Genomic DNA, 18329 nt, shown 5'->3' with positions numbered 1-18329 from the left:
ATGGAGTCAGGAACTGGCTTTTCCTCTGTCTGATCCTTTTCTTGTTCACTGGAAAGTAATTCTGCCCAGGGATGCTGCAACACAGATGTCTGGGTGAACTAGAGCTGGAAATCTCTCTTCCCACTCATTTCTACCACTGCCCCTTTCAGTCTCTCCTTCGCCTGTCCTCTCTCCCTGCCTCTCTGGCTAGGAAAGTCCCATTCCTGGATTCTTTGTAATCCCACGGCTGCATTTTCTCCTGGCAATTGCTAATGGGAGGAGAAATGAGGAGGGGCTGTTTGTGCAGAGTCACTTTCTTGCCAGTCCCCAGCACTTTCCCTGAGGTCTTTCAGTTACCTGAAGTTTGTGGCTCAGAATTTGTATTAACAGAGCCCAGGTCTGCCCCAAGGGGCTAGTACCAGCTGGAGAAAGTCAGCACCTGGGCCGGGCAGAGAAGAAGCTTTAATTAAAGTCACTTCCCAGCACAGAAGCCCCGCTAGGGTAGCAGCAGCTGCTAAACCTGGTCTCCCGGATCACAATGGAGGCTGCAGCGTCTGACCCAGGAAGCTGAACCCCAATATCCTTAGGAGAGAGGGACAGAGCCTTTGAGGAGCCTTCCCTCCTTTAGCTCTCTGGGGAGAGCAGCTAATGAGAGCACCTCCTTACAGGGAGACTTGCTAATCTCATTTGCCCCACTGTTCATCTGGAGTCACTCCTTGTCTTTCCATACAGTGACTCTGGATTAACAATGGTCTCAATGAAACCAGATTTCAAAAAGGATGAGTCCAGAGTGCTGTGGAAGAGGTCATTGTGTGGCAGTGCTAACCCCCTTCACACCTCCCTCACCCCCCAGATCTAGGAGAAGGACTCGGGGCACAAATTTAGTAGCAGTCCCCAGAGCCTCTGCCATGCTGTTTGCCTGGGACCCCCCCTCCTCCCATTTTGCAAATTAGAGAGAGGAAAGTAGAAAATCAGAGGGATTTTGTATCAGTTGTTGATAGGAGGTAAAATCTGAGTGTATTTCACATCAATATTTGAAAAAATTAATGGAGAGGAAATGGGCAACAGTTTCAAACATTTTATTTCCATGTTGAAGAATCTGAGAAAAAGGTGTAAATCTGAGGTTTTCTTAGTATTTTATAATTAAGGGAGACAGGGAAAATCTCAGGGCATATTCAATTAGAAATGGACAACTAGAGAAAAAGTGGGGCAAATGTTTAGGGTATTTCATAACAATCTTTGAGATCTGCAAAGAATATGTGTCACAAAGTAAGTAATTGATAACATGAATAAAAAAAACACCAAGATCAGAGGGAATTTTATATTGCTATGAAATAACAAGTTGGAAAAGGGGGACTGTTTGACTGGATTTTATATGACTGTGCAATACATAAACAGAAAATGATGGTTCCCCGTCTGCCTTCATTCACAGGGGCAGCAGGGAGCCCTTTGAGGAGGCGATTTAAGAGGGCAGAGGAGGAGCTGGAAGGCTTCCTGGGTGAGGGAAGGGGGCCGCAGTGGGGGATGGGCAGGTGAGGGTCAACGGATAGCTGGGGGCAACTGTGTTGGCAGTTTGGGGCCAGCAAGTGGGATTGGGAAACCAGGGTCTGGGCAGTCTCCACGGGGGGGGGCACTTGCTCCGCCCTTCCCCCACCCTGGCAGAAAACAGGCGTCTCATCCCACCCCCACTCCAGGGGCAGCCATGTTTTGAATCGACTCAGGGAACAATCTCTCACCTAAAGGAGGACAAATCGCTGCAGATAAAATGGGTGGGAAAATGCCCCACACCGGAGATGTTAAATTGACATTTGAGAGAAGGGGAAGAACTGGAGAGAATTTGTATCAGGGTGTGAGCGGCACGAGCGGGGAAAGGATCCAATTCCCTCACCTCCCGCCCTCCCCTTCTCCCCCGGGGATTTCCTGAGGCTGCACAGGGACCGTTCAAGCCCCCCCCGGCCTCCCCCCCCACAGGAGCCCCCCGGGTCCCGGCGGCGCGGGGCAGGGCCTGGCTGCGGCTCCCCTGGGGCTCGGCAGCCCCGAGGCGTCTCCCAGGTGCGGCGCGTGAAGCGGCCCCGCGGAGGAACGAGCTCCTGGCCGCAGCCCGGGGCCGGGCCGCCTCCGGGGGGGCCGCTCGCTGCCCCCGTCCCCTCCCGGGCCTGCCCGGGCCCTGTTGCCGGCAGAGAGCGGCCCCCCCAGCCCGGCCCCGCGGTGTCGGGGTCTCCCAGCCTCGCCCATTAACCCGCTGCCCCGTCCAGACACCGCCCCGGGGGCGCTGGGCTCCTGCTGGGACAGCAGCTCCGAGCCCCCCCGGGCGCGGCCCCCCCGGGAGCAGGTCCCGGCGCCGCCCGATGCCGGGTCCCCGCGGACACTGGGGCAGCGTCACCGCCCCCGGGGCTCGCTCCGGTACCTGGAGGCGGCAGCTCGGCAGCGGGGCGGGCAGGGCCGGGGCGGCCCCAGCGGGAGCAGGGCGCGGGCCGGGCACGGGGGGGTTAATGAAGGTCGCCCCAGCACCTTCCCGCTCAGCCCGGTCCCCCACAGCCGGTGAGCTCTGCCTCTGCGCACGCGCGACTTCCGCCCACCTGCATCTGCGCATGCCCAGAGCTCGAGTGGCACAAAACGATTCCCCTCCTTAGGAGAGGCGCCAACGGCCCCGCGCGAGCCGGGCTCGTTCTCTCCGATCGGGCGTCACTTCCTCTCGCAAGAGAGTCAGGAACTACATCTCCCAGCCGGCCCCGGGGGCGCTTCCGCCTTCTCCAGCTTCGGTCCGGGCAGGTGCCGGGATCAGCCTGATTCCCTCGGGCCCCCCCCGAGCCGGCGCCTCTCACACCCGCCCCCCCGCGGCCCGTTGCTGGGGCTCCCGGGGGCGCCGCAGGCCGAGGGGCGGATTCTGCCCCGCGTCGGAACGTGCCCCCGGGGGCAGGTGTCGAGCCGGGCGGGCTCTGTGAGATCGCTCCCCGGGGAGCCGCTGCCGGCGGGGAGCCGGTCTCGGCCCGGGGCGCTGCGGCCGGGAGACCCTGGCCAGTAGGAGGCGCTCTGTGCGCTGGAGAGCTGATTCCCTCGGAGCCGCTGCGCCGGTGAGTCTCCACCTCGCTCCAGGGCCGCTGGCTCAGAGGAGATTTTCTGGCCAGAACCAGCAGGAGAGCAATGTGTGTGCAATAGAACTATGTTAACCCCCCCTTCCCTATTGCTTCCCCGGTCATGAGGGTAAAAGAACTAACCCGCTGCATACCAGTAATATTCTAAACTTTTACTTTTCTTTGTGGGTCAGTCGGACAAATCTGTACAAACTAATGAAGAAAAATAACCCAATTAGCCAACTGCCTGAAATCACACAGGCCCAGGTTCAGACACGCAGTTTGGCTAGTTTACATCAGGGATCTGAAATAGAAAGAGTATCTGCACAAGCCGAACAAATTATAGCACGCCACTGGATCTAACTCTGAGTTGTGAAGAATATGTACGAAGGCTGTAACAACCAACAGGAATGCACTTTTATCTAGAAAACCATGATTACATCAAGCCTTCATGACTAGTGATTTAAATCAATTTGATTGAAATCAAATCCACCATGGTCTATGGCCAGTATCGCAGCCTTATTTACACGTTTATTACCCACGAAATCTGAATTGACACTTTCTCTGCATGACAAGATGCTTAGTCGCCATTCTCAAAATACCCATTAGACAAACACTTGATACCGAACACATTTTTTGGAGTAGAGAGAACCAAGCCAACATTCCTATATTTCCAGGACTTATGTTGTTTTCATTACTTTTATTAGCAGTGAGAAAAAGGCCTATGTCTGCATAATGGGGATACAAGATATATTAGACACACTTGGATTATTCTTCATTGGTTGATAATGTCAGATCCTTCTCATTCTCAGTATGCTGAGCTGAGGTGTCTGTCTTCCCATCATCCAGATTGCTGGGTCAATCATTTCTCACTGTTCAGTCTTTGTACCTGAGGTGTTTCCAGCTCTCATTGTCCACCTTTTCTTTCTTACCCCCACTTTCTGGAAGGCTCTTTTGCTGTGACTTGGATCAAACAACACCCCCTGTATAGAGGTATCTGATCTTGGTCAAGTAGTCCCCATTGTTCAGAGGCACAGTTCCTGGGATAATCTTTATGTGTTTGTGCATTCCTTCAGTAAGGCGCTAACATTGTCTGGCCTCATTCAACAGAGCACATTTTAAATACAGAGACATGCTCAATATTTCTAGCCTCAGATACAAACATTACATGCATACAGGTTGGCTAAACACAGTCAATAGGTCTTAAGTTTTGCGATAATACCCCACATCAATCTTGCATAAGGTATATATTAGCTATGTTATATCCATATCATAAGCATATTTTCATAAAGAATGTAGAGTATAATGTCATACCCCACATGTATGATGGCTGATCTGCAAATACTAAAGGAGCACACACCTTTGGGTGAAAACGCTCATGACGATAGTGCAGAGCCATGCAAGTTCCATGATTCTGTGTGAGATGGCAGACAGTGAGGAGGCCCAGGCAGGTTAGTGGGTTTAGAATAAAAGGTGTAAACATTATGTATACGTTTATGTATGGGATACATATAAAATTAGTGGATGGTTAACAATGCATTATAAGAAGTTTGAACCCATCGCCCCAACCACCCCTGTCTGACCTGTTTGGTACCCACCGTATGCTGCCAAACCAAAGCTTCCCAAAATACAGTGGGTGGACAGTGGGATATCTATTCATGGTGCACCTCACTCTGAAGCTACACAAGTGCTTCTGGTGAGTACCCTGACTGCTGAGGCAGGGAGTCCAGGAGGCCTGAACACAAGTGACATAGTAACCGTAGTGACTCTATGGTGACATAACTTGAGTTAACCCACACTGAAACTGTAGATATGGCCTTAGATATATGAAATGTTTGGCAGGATGAGGGTAGACTAAGATTCAGGTGTTCAGGCTCAAGGCATTGGAACTGGCCTTACTGCACCCTACAGGCTCAGGAACAAAGAGGCACAAAAAAAGATAATTTATTCCTTACAATTTCTTGATGCGAGGGTGACTAACTCATGATTTTAGAATTCTTGTGGTTGGAAAGGTATGTTGGGGTTGTAGATGTGTGTTCATTATATTTTGAAAGGCAAAACTATGAATGGATTGAACAAAGAGTTCGATCAGTCCCTCAGGATAAGTCGATTGGCTATTAGCCAAGATAATCAGGGATGCAGGTCCATTCTCTGCATGTCCCTAAACCGTCCTTTGACTGCCAGATGCTGGGAGTAGACAATGGGATGGTTCAATGAGTCCTTGACTGGTCTGAGCATTCCCTTAGAAGCACCTGGCATTGGCCACTGTCACAAGACACGATACTAGATTAGGTGGACTATTGGTCTGACCACCAATATTTACAGCACTGGTGGATTGACTCAAAACAAAGTTTTGAGACTAGGCCAGAAATTCAGTCAGAGTGGAAGTCAGATGATTCAACAGAATAAACATCTGCTCTAAAAACGAGAAGAAAAAATTAGAATGAAAAATTCAGGGAATCCCAGCAGCAGATAAGACAACTTGGGACACTGCTATGAGACTCGATGCATTCAGACACAGTGATAAGGGATTCTTTGTTTCTGAGGGGATATCTGTACCATGTTTCACTGAATTCAGTCTCAGGGATTATCGACACTGGCAAGTAAAAGAGTTCTAAGTTGCTGGCTCAGGGGCGTGAAAAATCACCCCCTCCCCCTCGCCGAGCACAGCACGTTTGAGTGCTTTAAAGCGCTAGTGTGGACAGGCTCGGCTCCCAGTGCTCGGACCTAATCCCCTCTTCGAGGTGGATTCCCAGGAGCACTGGCAACCGCGACAGGGCTTTGTCTGATCTAACCTACTGAGGCTCTGTCTACACTCCAAATTTCAAAGAGGAGATGTATTGACTAGGCATTGGGATGCCTGTGCCTTTACGAACCCAGCCCTGTGCCTTTGAGAACCCAGTCCTGGGAAGCCGATGCTGAGAGGTTCTGCCTGGGAGAGAGGAAATAAAAAAGCCTCTCGCCCCCCCCCAAGAAACTATTTTGCAAGCCCTGGTGTCTCAGTCCCACTGGGGTAACTGCTTCCCCCTGTGCCCCTGCCTGTGCCGGGTTTTGCCCTCTGACACCCTCTGCCAGCGCCTCGCTCCTGGGCTTAACTCTGCCTCCTCCCCCTCATCCCTGATTTTCCCTTTAGCCCCTCTCCTTATGCTGCCTTGAGCTGCTTGACCCCCCTGACCAGTCAGTTTCCACCCCCTGCTCAGACCCTGGCCACCCCCCTCTTCCGATTCGCCCCCTTGGCAACTTTTTAACCCCTGTCAAAAGCCGTCCGCAGAATCTTACGGCTAGGAAGGGCAGGGTGAATGGCCGTGGCTTCAGCAGATGTACGGCTCAGTACCCAGTAAGTAGCACATTTCTACGCAGAGCAATTTACTACACTACACCTGGCGCACCCGACTGGCTGGACAGAGCTCGGGGAGGGGGCGAGCTGCTGGCCCCAGCCCAAGTTCACTCATCAGACACAAGGGCAAACTTTTCTTAAAGGAGCCACATCCTTTTGTTTGTCCCCCTGCCAGCACTAAAGGGGTCTGCAGCTGGTTTCTCCCGGCTGGAGGGGGAGCACAGGTTCTGGGGGAGACACCAGGGTGGGCTGAGGATGCTTGGCTCGGTCCTTGAAAAACCCCCGGCCCGTACTGCCCCCAGCAACCCCCTGGGGCCAGCCCAGAAGCTGCCTGCCCATCTCCCCCCAGTTCCCTGCGGAGACGCTGCCCACCCCATCTGCCCCACCCCTCCGCAGCCAGCCCAGAAGCTGCCGTGACCAGGCTGCGTGTCCCCCCTGGCCCAGCTTCCTCTGCCCTGAAAATTAAAAGGCCTCACACCTGCCTGCAGTGGGAGGTGGGAGCCTGTAGGGAGCTTCAGCAGCTGCAGGGGAACAGCTGATAGGCGGGGCGGGGGCGGGAGGGAGCTCTGTGGGTTGCTCTTGCCTCCAGGCACCGCCCCCCACAGCTCCCATTGGTTGGGAACAGGGAACCGTGGCCAATGGGAGCTTCAGACGAGGTATCTGGAGTCATGGCAAAGGCAGCATGTGGAGCCCTGTGCCCTCCCCTCCATCCCCCACAAGGGGCCGCTCAGGGACGCGGTTCCGGCCACTTCCCAGAGCGGCGCGGCGTGGGGCCAGGGTAGGCTGGCAGGGAGCCTGCCCTGGCCCCGGTGCGCGCCGCTGCCACCCCGGAGTCGCTTTATGTAAGTGGCGCCAGGCTGAAGCCCAAACCCCTCCTGCACCCTGCACCCCAACTCCCTGCCATGAGCCCCCTGCTGCACCCTGCACCCTCATGCACCCTAACCCCTTGCCCTGAGTTCCCTCCCACAGTCTGCACCCCTCCTGCACCCCTGTCCTGAGCCCCCCCTGCACTCTGTACCCTGAGCCCCCTGCTGCACCCCTCCTGCACCCCAACTCCCTACCGTGAGTGGCCTCCCGCAGTCCGCACACCTCCTGCAACCCTGTCCTGAACCTCCTCCTGCATTCCGCACCCCTCCTGCACCCCAATCCCCTGCTATGAGCCCCCTGCTTCACCCACATCCCTCCTGCACCCCAACTCCCTGCCCTGAGCCCCCTGCCGCACCCTTCCTGCACCCCAACCCCCTTCCCTGAGCACCCTCATACACCCCACACACCTCGTCTGCCCCAATCCCTTGCCCCAAGCCTGTTCCTGCACCCCTTATCCTCTTCCACACCCCACACTTCCTCCCGCACCCCAGCCCCCTGCCCCAGCCATGCATACAATTTCCCCACCCAGATGTGGCCCTCGGCCCAAAAAGTTTGCCCACCCCTGCTTTAAGCCTCAGAGTAGTTCCATTGACTCTTGAGTTGCCATCAGCACTCGATTTGGTTGGGGTCCTGCCAGGTGTTTTGTAGGATAAAGACCTTATCTGCAAGCTCTTTGAAGCAGGGATCTGTCTGCAAACTCCAAGCCATGTGTTAATGTGCCCCAGGGCTTGTAAAAATGGTTTTTCAGTTGGTGACACATGCGCACAATGTGAAACCAGGAGACCTTGAACTTTGCCTGTTTCTCCAGGGCTCTGTTGCACTTGCACGGCGTGGGTCCTAAATACTCATTTAAAATCCCCCAAAACAACCACTGGATGTTTCACTTCCCTTCGTATTCTCAGTGTTGTCACTTGTTTGTTTGTGGGTTTGTTTTGCTGTTTGTGTCACTTTATTACTTATTGTTACTATTCTATGTGTGTAAAATATAAATCAAATTTAGAGTGGACATGGCAGAGAAATTGTATAAGCCTGAGTGAATGCCTCTTACAATCTTTTCAGATATTGGAAAGGACAGTATTAATATTTACAAGGAGAGCATGACTATTTCTAGTTGACTCACAGATCTGTTTAGCATCTTAAGACTGCGCGATGTGTGCAGATAATATGTATGCAAGAGGGTTAGCTTTACAATAGTTAGCTAATGGTACAAATGACTTTTGGAAAGATCATTAAGTGGTCGGCGGAGACCCTCAGCAATTATCAAGTGGTCCGCGAAAAGAAAAGTTTGAGAACCCCTGCTCTATGCTAAAGGTATGAATCTCCTCTCGCACTGGTGAGAGTCAGGAGTGACTCCATAGAAGCCAAGGGAATCTGTAAACTGGGGGGAGAGCAGAATTCAGCCCTAAATACTTCGAGGAGCTTCACAGACACCCAGTGTAAAGCAAAGACACGCTAGGATGCTCCTTGGCTGGGATGCAGGGGGGAGAGGTAAATTCATTTACACACCACAAGGCCCCACACCTTGTTCCCCACCTTCATGAGCCAGCTAGCCCGCAACCCTGGTGCTAGATTGGAGCCAGTGCCCCAGTAGGGTAAAGCCCCTTATCCCATTTCTGAACCCCTCAGCCAGCCAGCCAGCCCCCTTCCCTCGGGTCAGATCAGAGCTGGCACGCTCTCTATGGAAAGGCCCCATATCCATTCCCCGCCCCTCTGGGCCAGCCAGTCCCCCAACCCTGAGGGTGAATTGGAGTCAACACTCCCGAGAAGGGAAAGGCCCCATATCCATATTTCCCCGCCCGACACCAACCTTTTGTTTGGCTTCTGGGACCTACGACATGATATGCTGACTGCTACAGGGGCGAGTTTTCTCTGTGTCCTGAAATAACTCATTTCACACTGGTCACACCCTGTGCTGGGCTTTGGCCATCCCAGCTCTGAGACCACATCCCTGGGCACCAAGGCTGCTACTGACCATTGCTTTGTGCCAGTTAGTGTCTCAGTGAGGAATTGGGGTGCAGAAGTGGGTGAAGAGAGCTCAGAGACCGTCACCCTTACGGCTTTTCTGGGGGAGCCCTGGGTGCCTTTCTTATGAGGGGCTGGATCCACAAAAGCCAGTGTGCTGGATGGAGAGCTGCTGGAACCAGCCAGTTGGAACAGCTCAGGACAGGGGTGGCCCAAGCCTTCTGCCACAAAGGGACTTAGGTGCTTCCTGTTGGTTGTTGTCAGTTGGGCGCCTAAGCCTGGTCAGCCTTGCTCACCTAACTCCACCAGAGGTGGAACCCTTGTTCTATGCCCAAGCTCAGTGTTTTGAGCACTGAGTCAGCAAGTGGGAGACCCTACTTCAAATCCCATCTCTATCTGATAGGAGCAGCGAGGGGCACCCAGGTCTCCTACATCCCAGTTGGGTGCCCTGGATGGGGCAGTCTCAATTGCCCCTGCTGGCGCTGTTCCACTTTGCATAAATCATTAAACATTAATTGCACCCAGGAGAGCGATGCTGCAGGCTGGTGGTCAGGGCACCAACCTGGGAGATCAGGGTTCAAATTCCCAGTTCCAATGATTTAACCAAACTGGAGCAGCTTCAAGAGGAGAGATGGAGAGCGACCCACAGCAGAAGATCCCCTGACAATGATTTACAAGCTTTCGGTAGAGATCTCACTGCTATGCTTCCTGGATAAATGTTATAAAATCAGTGTATTTGGTGTGGTAAGTTTGTCAGGTCTGAGAGAGGAGCTGCTTGTAAATAACAGTGACTCGCATGCACTGAGCTATACCATCCCACTCTGATAGAACAGAATGGCCAGCACAAAAAATAGAGAAAGGAACAATAAGATACTAAAATGACAATGGTTGGAAGTCTCCATGTCTCTCAGTCTTTGGATTGATGGGTACTAGGAGCTGTCGCTACAGTTGAGGGACCAGGCGATCAGACAGCTGGCTCAGCCCTCCATACAAGTGGCTTTCTGACATACAGGAAGATGGGTCAAAATTGGAATTGATGTCATGACTTGCTTTCCATAGGGGATCAATCTGTCTAAGGCTATGTCTACACTTCAAACACTGGCTAACACTGTCTACACTGGGGCTCAGGTCACATTAACTACTTCTCTCAGAGGAGTGGATTTTTCACACCCCTGAGAGATGGGGCTATGTCAACATAGCTGTTCAGCGTAGACCAGCTTTAGATGGCTTTTTGATATGAAAGGCAATGGAGTTCAGCCTTTTCCTTCATATTGATGGTTGACAATGGCGGTTTTCCGACCTCCTGGACACGTCCTATGACAGATGTGATGCCTCTCTGTTGCAAATTAGAGAAGTGGGGAAGTCAGTGACCCTTACAGTGTAAGTGGGCAAAAAGTTACACAACTTGTCTCAAGTAGTTTTCCTTTTAATAGAAATTGATTTTGAGGCTAAGCAAAATAAGTTCTATTTGAAATACAAAAAATTAAAAAATATACTAGTCCAATATTCTCTTATACACTCTCTCTCACACACATTCTCCCAGCCCAACCTTTGGAGCAAGGTTTTCTACCAGAACTTCTTACACTACAGGGGGTAAATTAAATCAAATTAACTTTTCAAGACTAGCCATCACTTCCTGTACAACTGAAAAAAACAAAAAACAAGACGACTCTCGGTATTCCAAAATAATTCAGATTATCACACAATTAGTCTCTTACTCTTTAACCAATAATGTCACCTATCATTTCATTTTCATTGGTAACAATAACATATTCAAAGATTACAAATTCTTGTCATATGTTGGGATTAAAAGAAAACTCATTCCCAACAACTGAACCTTGGCTCAAGTTGTGGTTTCTCCCAACGTAGGTCCCAACCACTTCTGGGAGTTCATATATCTCAGGATCTTCTGCATTTGTGTTGGTGGAAGAGGTCTCCTTTGTGGGAAGGTTTGCATCATGAGGAAAAATACCTCTTTTCTCACTTTTTAATCTTTCATTGCCTCATTGGTTATCATCATTCCCACCGCCTCAAAGTCCTTGTTACCCAATCAGGTAGCCAGTGTGGGATCCACGGAGAAGGGACGTCCTATGAAGCACTCCCTCTTTGGATCAAAATGGTGAAGGATGATAGTTCTCAATCTAACCCTGGTATCCTTTGGAATGGTAATCAGTGACACTAAACTAGTAAGTGGGGTTGTACAAACAATTTTCCTGGTCACCATAGCTTCCTTTACTGGAGTAGAAACCAAGAACTGAGTGTGTACTCTTTTCACCCCAGTTCTTTCCAAATCCTTGGTCTTGGTTAGGGTAAATTTACACTTCTCTGAAGTAGAATCCTTTACAAAACCACTCAAATAGGATCACATAGGATTAACTAGGAGAGATTAACTAGGAGAGATCTTTTGTAGGGCCTGGGTTACACATGATTTGGGAAAAAGCAAAGCTGAAGTGAGGAATGACGACTTTAGGAAACGGTCATTTGTCTTAAGTTCTCCATTAGATCTGAGCTCCATCATATCAAACTGAACTAATATCCGATTGGGTGAGCAAACAGCCCTCAGGACAGACAGAAACCACATCACAGAGAGAGAATACATGACAGTGAAAGTGTCAAGTGAAATTCCAGAGCAGGTGACGTGATTATTCGGAATCAGGAAAGAGGTTCTCCCAGCACATTCTCCTCTGATCCATTCAAACATACTTCACTCAGCGCTGTCTCAAGAGTCAGTTATGTTATTTTCAACATTTTCAGTATACTAGGATCTAAATAATAAGGGGGTGGGGGGGAGGACGGACACAGCCACTTTGCCCAACGTGGATTTGCCAATAGATGGAACCTGGGATTTAACTCCAAATGATCACACTGTGTTTGGGATCCATTTGAATTCCCCTCCCAGGTCTTTGACACTCATCTCCAGTCATAGCGACTCTGATATAGGATTAAAGAAGTCAAAGCATGATCTCCAAGCACAGACAACGAGAATGCTTCATTACATGACACTTTGCCAGGTAGATGGATAGAATGTTACAGAGATAAACTCGACATGGCTCAGACAAAAGCTAACAGTTCTGCAATGATGGGGAAGGAGGAAATCTCTGAGTCACCCCATCTCCTTCCAGTGTCAGAGAGGCTGAAATTACACTTTTTTTTTCTGGCCCCTGCTTCTCTTCATTTACATATCATTTGAAAAGTTCCCAATATAACTGCTCTTCAGGAAAACCCAGAGCAACATGAGAACAACTGGCAATGATACAATCTGTATCATTGGTGACTAACAATAACTTTGCAATAGGAGGAATGGTATAAATGTGATGCTCCCTGGTTCCTGATAGGAAGTGCACACTCTAATTACTCATGGGACAATAAAAAGGACAAATAGGTCCACCTCAAGAGGGCAAACTGCAAAAGGAAAAATGGGGCACTCATCTGGATAAGCTGAGGGATAACGGTGCAGCAAACAGTTCAAACAGCATTCCAAGTTATTATATAGGAATCAGGAAAAGTATTAATGAAAAAAAGTACTGATAGCCCTAGAGGTTTTTATGGTGTTGATCTCCCTTGCAGATTCTCTGATGGCTAACATGGGCTGAGTGCAAAGAGAAGGTATTCCCACACTCACTACATTCGTAGAGCCTCTCCTTTGTGTGGATTTTCTGATGACTAGAAAGGGCTGAGCTCCTAGAGAAGGTTTTCCCACACTCACTGCATTTGTAGGGCCTTTCCCCTGTGTGGATTCTCTGATGCTGAAAAAGGGCTGATCTTTGAATGTAGCTTTTCCCACACTCACTACATTCATAGGGCCTCTCCCCTGTGTGGATTCTCTGATGGTAAAAAAGGTGTGATCTTTGAATGAAGCTTTTCCCACACTCACTGCATTCATAGGGTCTCTCCCCTGTGTGGATTCTCTGATGCTGAAAAAGTACTGATCTTCTACTGAAGCTTTTCCCACACTCACTGCATTTGTAGGGCCTCTCCCCTTTGTGGATTCTCTGATGCTCAGAAAGGCCTGATTTTTGAGTGAAGATTTTCCCACACTCACTGCATTCGTAGGGCCTCTCCCCTGAGTGGATTGTCTGATGACTAGAAAGGGCTGAGCTCCCAATGAAGGTTTTCCCACACTCACTGCATTTGTAGGGCCTCTCCCCTGTGTGGATTCTCTGATGGTTAGAAAGGTCTGATCTTTGAATGAAGCTTTTCCCACACTCACTGCATTCATAGGGTCTCTCCCCTGTGTGGATTCCCTGATGCTGAGAAAGGCCTGATCTTTTACTGAAGCTTTTCCCACACTCACTGCATTCATGGGGTCTCTCCCCTGTGTGGATTCTCTGATGCTCAGAAAGGCCTGATCTTTGAATGAAGCTTTTCCCACACTCACTGCATTCGTAGGGCCTCTCCCCTGTGTGGATTCTCTGATGCTGAAAAAGGTGTGATCTTTGAATGAAGCTTTTCCCACACTCACTACATTCATAGGGCCTCTCCCCTGTGTGGATTCTCTGATGGTGAAAAAGGACTGATCTTTTACTGAAGCTTTTCCCACACTCACTGCATTTGTAGGGCCTTTCCCCTGTGTGGATTCTCTGATGGTCAGAAAGGCCTGATCTTTGAGTGAAGCTTTTCCCACACTCACTGCATTCATAGGGCCTCTCCCCTGTGTGGATTCTCTGATGGTGAAAAAGGTGTGATCTTTGAATGAAGCTTTTCCCACACTCACTACATTCATAGGGCCTCTCCCCTGTGTGGATTCTCTGATGGTGAAAAAGTACTGATCTTTGAGTGAAGCTTTTCCCACACTCACGGCATTCATAAGGTCTCTCCCCTGTGTGGATTTTCTGATGCTGAAAAAGGCCTGATCTTTTACTGAAGCTTTTCCCACACTCACTGCATTTGTAGGGCCTTTCCCCTGTGTGGATTCTCTGATGCTCAGAAAGGGCTAAGCTGCTAGTTAAGCTTTTCCCACACTCATTGCATTCATAGGGCCTCTCCCCTCTGTGGATTCTCTGATGTTGAAAAAGGTGTGAGGTTTGAATGAAGCTTTTCCCACACTCACTACATTCATAGGGCCTCTCCCCTGTGTGGATTCTCTGATGGTGAGAAAGGTCTCCTTTTCGAATGAAGCTTTTCCCACACTCACTACATTCATAGGGCCTCTCCCCTGTGTGGATTCTCTGATGGTTTAAAAGGTGTGATCTTTGAATGAAGCTTTTCCCACACTGACTGCATTCATAGGGTCTCTCCCCTGTGTGGATTCTCTGATGCTGAAAAAGTGCTGATCTTTGAATGAAGCTTTTCCCACACTCACTGCATTCGTAGGGCCTCTCCCCTGTGTGGATTCTCTGATGACTACAAAGGGCTGAGCTCCTAATGAAGGTTTTCCCACACTCACGGCATTCATAAGGCCTCTCCCCTGTGTGGATTCTCTGATGGTTAGAAAGGTGTGATCTTTTACTGAAGCTTTTCCCACACTCACTGCATGTATTTTTCCTCCTTCTCCTGAGGATTTCCTGCTGGGTCGTCGTTTCCTTGAGGCCCTGCTGAGTTCCCCGACAGGAAATATATTTACCCATTTTCTCCAATGGCTGGTTTCCCTGCTCTCTTTCTGGTCTGTGATGAATCGCAAAGGATTTTCCCTGCTCATGACTCCTGGACACATTCCTTTTCCATCTTTGCGATAATTCTCTGTGTTTATCCACTTGTTCAACATTTTCCTGCTGAGAATTCTGCTCCTCCTTCTCACAAAGAATTGCATCACCTGCTGTGATAGAGAGAGAAACCTCAAACAGGGATGGAAAGGGGAAGACCAAACGAAAACAAGTGCTGGAGAGGGGTCAAATAAAAATCAGGTATTGAACTCCCCCAAACTCTTCCACCAAATAGGAGAGAGGAGGGGGATCAATTCAGCCTTCACATCCCACCCAAATTCACAGGGGGAAGGGAGGAACTTCTGCCTGACGTCTGCTAGGATCTATAGGAAGCCATGAGCTATATTTACCCTGAGGATACGACCCCTGCTAGAGACAATAATGAACTGAGAGACCTCCCAAGACTTTGTAGGGCATCCCAGAGGTTTTTTTCAGGCCCTTATAGATTCTGAGTTGGTTTAATGTTTCCTCACCTGCGCAGGGAGCTCTCAGGATCTCTCTTTCCTCTGGGACCCATGGCTCTTCCCCTTGTTCCAGCTGGGAGATCACATCAGGTTTGGAAACTGGAAACCCTGCTCCGATGAAAGAAAACAAAGGACTTCAGTTGATGTCACAAGACTTTGTCAAAAATAAATATTCTGTTAATTTAACTTCAGTGCTTAGTGTGAGCTGGTGTGCCTGGGGCAGTCCCTCACTGAAAACACCAAGGTCAGGGCAGGCTGAAAAAGGGATAGCATATGCTTCCCAAACTGGTGGTGAACACTGAAGTTAAAGTCACCGACCAGTCACAAACTGCTTCTCCTCACCCACACTGGTTACCGAGAAGCTGAAAAAAGAAATCACACAGCCCCCTTTATTGCATTCCAGTTCTCTGACTCCCAATCAGCACCTAGGTCCACTGCAGTCAGAGGTTATTTAAAAACTCTGCTCACAAACAAAATGTTCTTCTGATCCCAAAGGGTTAGCACCAGTACCAGGTCACGATACGTTTGGATCTTACCCAAAATACCATGCTGCCAGCCAATCCTTTAGCATCTAAACTAAAGGTTTAAACAAAAGAAAGACAGAAAGAAGTGAAAGGGGAAAGCAGTCAGGTTCATTCTGAAATCTATATATCAGGTTCTTAGCAGTACTGGTGAGTTAGTGGCTTGAAAGTCCATCTGGAACACATCCACAGCTTGGATGGGTCATTCAGTCCTTTGTTCAAGGCTTCAGTTTGTAGAGAAGTTGCTCCAGAGGTAGGAAGAGGGATTGAAGACAAAATGGAGATGATGCAGCTACCCTTTATATGCCTTTTGCCATGTGGCTTAGACTTCCTGTGCCCCAAACACAAGTTTTACAGCAGATGGCAGGGAAAAGCCTTGGAGTTCTCAGTACACAGGCGCACCCCTGCATGTCTTGCTGACTCAATAGGTGTAATCCCTTGGTCCTTTCCATGGGCTCATTGTACAGCTGATGACCCTGGATGGGCCATCAATCAGGCTAGGCAGTGCTGACGCCAATATTTCTGGGGGTGTCACCCAGAAACACTACACAAGTCTGGAAATACAAATATACCCTACATCTCTATATCTCACAATACAAAGGTGATACAAACAGAAACAAAATGATCATACTTGGAAAATCATAACATTTTCACTGACAGCTTACATGGCACATCTAGCAGGATTAATTGCAATTTTATCATATTGGTATTAATAATAAAATAAAAATAATAATATAAAGAGTCTCACAATTCCACATAGTGTCACACTTAGTAAACCAGTGAATTCCCAGGACCAGCTCCCCAGGTCCTTTAAGATGCCAAATACCCACATATCGGCTGGGAACACACACAGACAGACATTGTGTCAGTCTGTACCCCTTTGTTCACTCTTCTGGAAAATTATGATCAATATGGGACATAGTATGGCTTGTGAGATATCATTTGAAATCACATAATCTACTGAATATTATCCTGCTGTTAAAATGTGGAGCAACACTGTAAGTAAAGTTATGAGATTTTACTGTATGATATTACTGAAAAGTTATAATTTTGGGGAACACCCATAGACCTGTTCCCTCAGAGGCCGCAAGGCAAACAGCTGGTCAAATAGCCATTCTCCGGCAGTGGGAAGGTGTGAAGAAGACTTTTACATTCCTTCAAAGGGACCACTTGAAGCTCATATCGACAACAGACAGCCTGTCAGCAACACTCAGCTGAGAACTGAAGTTGTTTCTAGTACAAAGGACTGAACTATAAAAAGAGGTGAGCAAAATACTTGAGACTCTCTCTCTCTCCCCCTTTTCCCTCTGTTCATGACAACTCCTGAAGAAGTGAAGTTGGGCGGCAGGGGCAGGTTAGGGGAGTCCTGGCTGAAAGGACAGCCACCAGCCTGTCTCAACATATGGTGAGAGAAACATTTGCTTTGAATCCGTTTTAGCTTCTTAAGTTAGATGTTAGTTTGTGTTTTATCTTGCATTTCTTTTGTAAACAATTCTGACTTTTAGGCCTCATTACCTGTAGTCACTTAAAATCTTTTTTTTTCGGTAGTTAAGAATTTGGTTTTATTATTTTATCTAACCAGTGTGTTTGGATTAAAGTGTGTTGGAAACTCCATTTGGAATAACGAGGCCGGTGCATGTCATTTTCCACGGACGAAATGACAGACTTCGTATGAGTTTGCATTGTTCAGCAGTGTGCTGGACAATGCAAGATGCACATTTCTGGGGGAAAGGGCAGGGATATTACTGAATGCAGGAGCTCAGCAGTACTAGATGTCAGGATAGCACGTACTGCAGCCCATTGGAAAACACAATCCCAACAATACATAGAAAATGATAGGGTCTAAATTAGCTGTTTCCACTCAAGAGCGGGATCTTGGAGTCCCTGTGGAGAGTTCTCTGAAAACGTTCCCTCAAGGTAAGGAGACAGTCAAAAAGCAAACAGAATGTTGGGAATCATTAAGAAAGGGATAGATAAGAAGACAGAAAATATTATATTGCTTCTCTATAAATCCATGGTACGCCCACATCTTGAATACTGCATGCAAATGTGGTTGCCACATCTCAAAAAAGCTAGACTGGAATTGGAAGAGGTTCAGAAAAGGGCAAAAATATGATTAGGGGTATGGAAGAGCTTTCGTATGAGGAGAGATGAAAAAGACTGGGCCTTTTCAGTTTAGAAAAGAGACGAAAGGGGGATATGAGAGAGGTCTATAAAATCATGGCCACTCTCGAAAGACGGGACACTGGGCTACATGGACCTTTGGTCTGACCCAGCGTGGCCGCTCTTATATACTAGGGAATCTAGTGAGCCCAGTGTAACAGGAGGGAGTAGGAAAATCCCTGGGTGTGGAGAACACTGGGAAATTAGAAGCTATAATTCAGGAGCAACAGATGCTAATTAGTCTGGAAAAGCAGAATGTGAAAAATAAGAATCGGGGTTATATGACAATCAGGCATCAAAAATCCAAGGAGCCTGCAGAG

At 48.9% G+C, this 18329-nt stretch overlaps 1 protein-coding gene across 29 annotated transcripts in view; it reads right to left on the bottom strand.

The window, feature by feature from the left end:
• The window catches only part of LOC102943399 (zinc finger protein 850-like), an 82578-nt gene that overhangs the window by 24443 nt on the left and 39806 nt on the right, over window positions 1–18329 (bottom strand). For 15 of the 29 annotated variants that reach the window (XM_043527951.1, XM_043527968.1, XM_043527965.1 and 12 more), the window contains one exon: window positions 12881–13611. The exons of 1 other annotated variant lie outside the window; for it this stretch is intronic. In XM_043527951.1, the coding sequence (XP_043383886.1) occupies window positions 12881–13611 (731 nt within the window). Of the gene's footprint in view, window positions 1–336; window positions 419–2386; window positions 2692–10629; window positions 14975–15334; window positions 15434–15793; window positions 17762–18329 lie in introns of those variants that run through there. 13 more of the 29 variants (XM_043527958.1, XM_043527971.1, XM_043527978.1 and 10 more) reach the window with 8 other exon arrangements.

This window comes from Chelonia mydas, chromosome 14, assembly GCF_015237465.2.
Source record: "Chelonia mydas isolate rCheMyd1 chromosome 14, rCheMyd1.pri.v2, whole genome shotgun sequence".
Lineage (NCBI taxonomy): Eukaryota > Metazoa > Chordata > Testudines > Cheloniidae > Chelonia > Chelonia mydas.
Note: the sequence above shows the minus strand (reverse complement) of the source record. Positions and strands in the feature narration are given on the sequence as shown.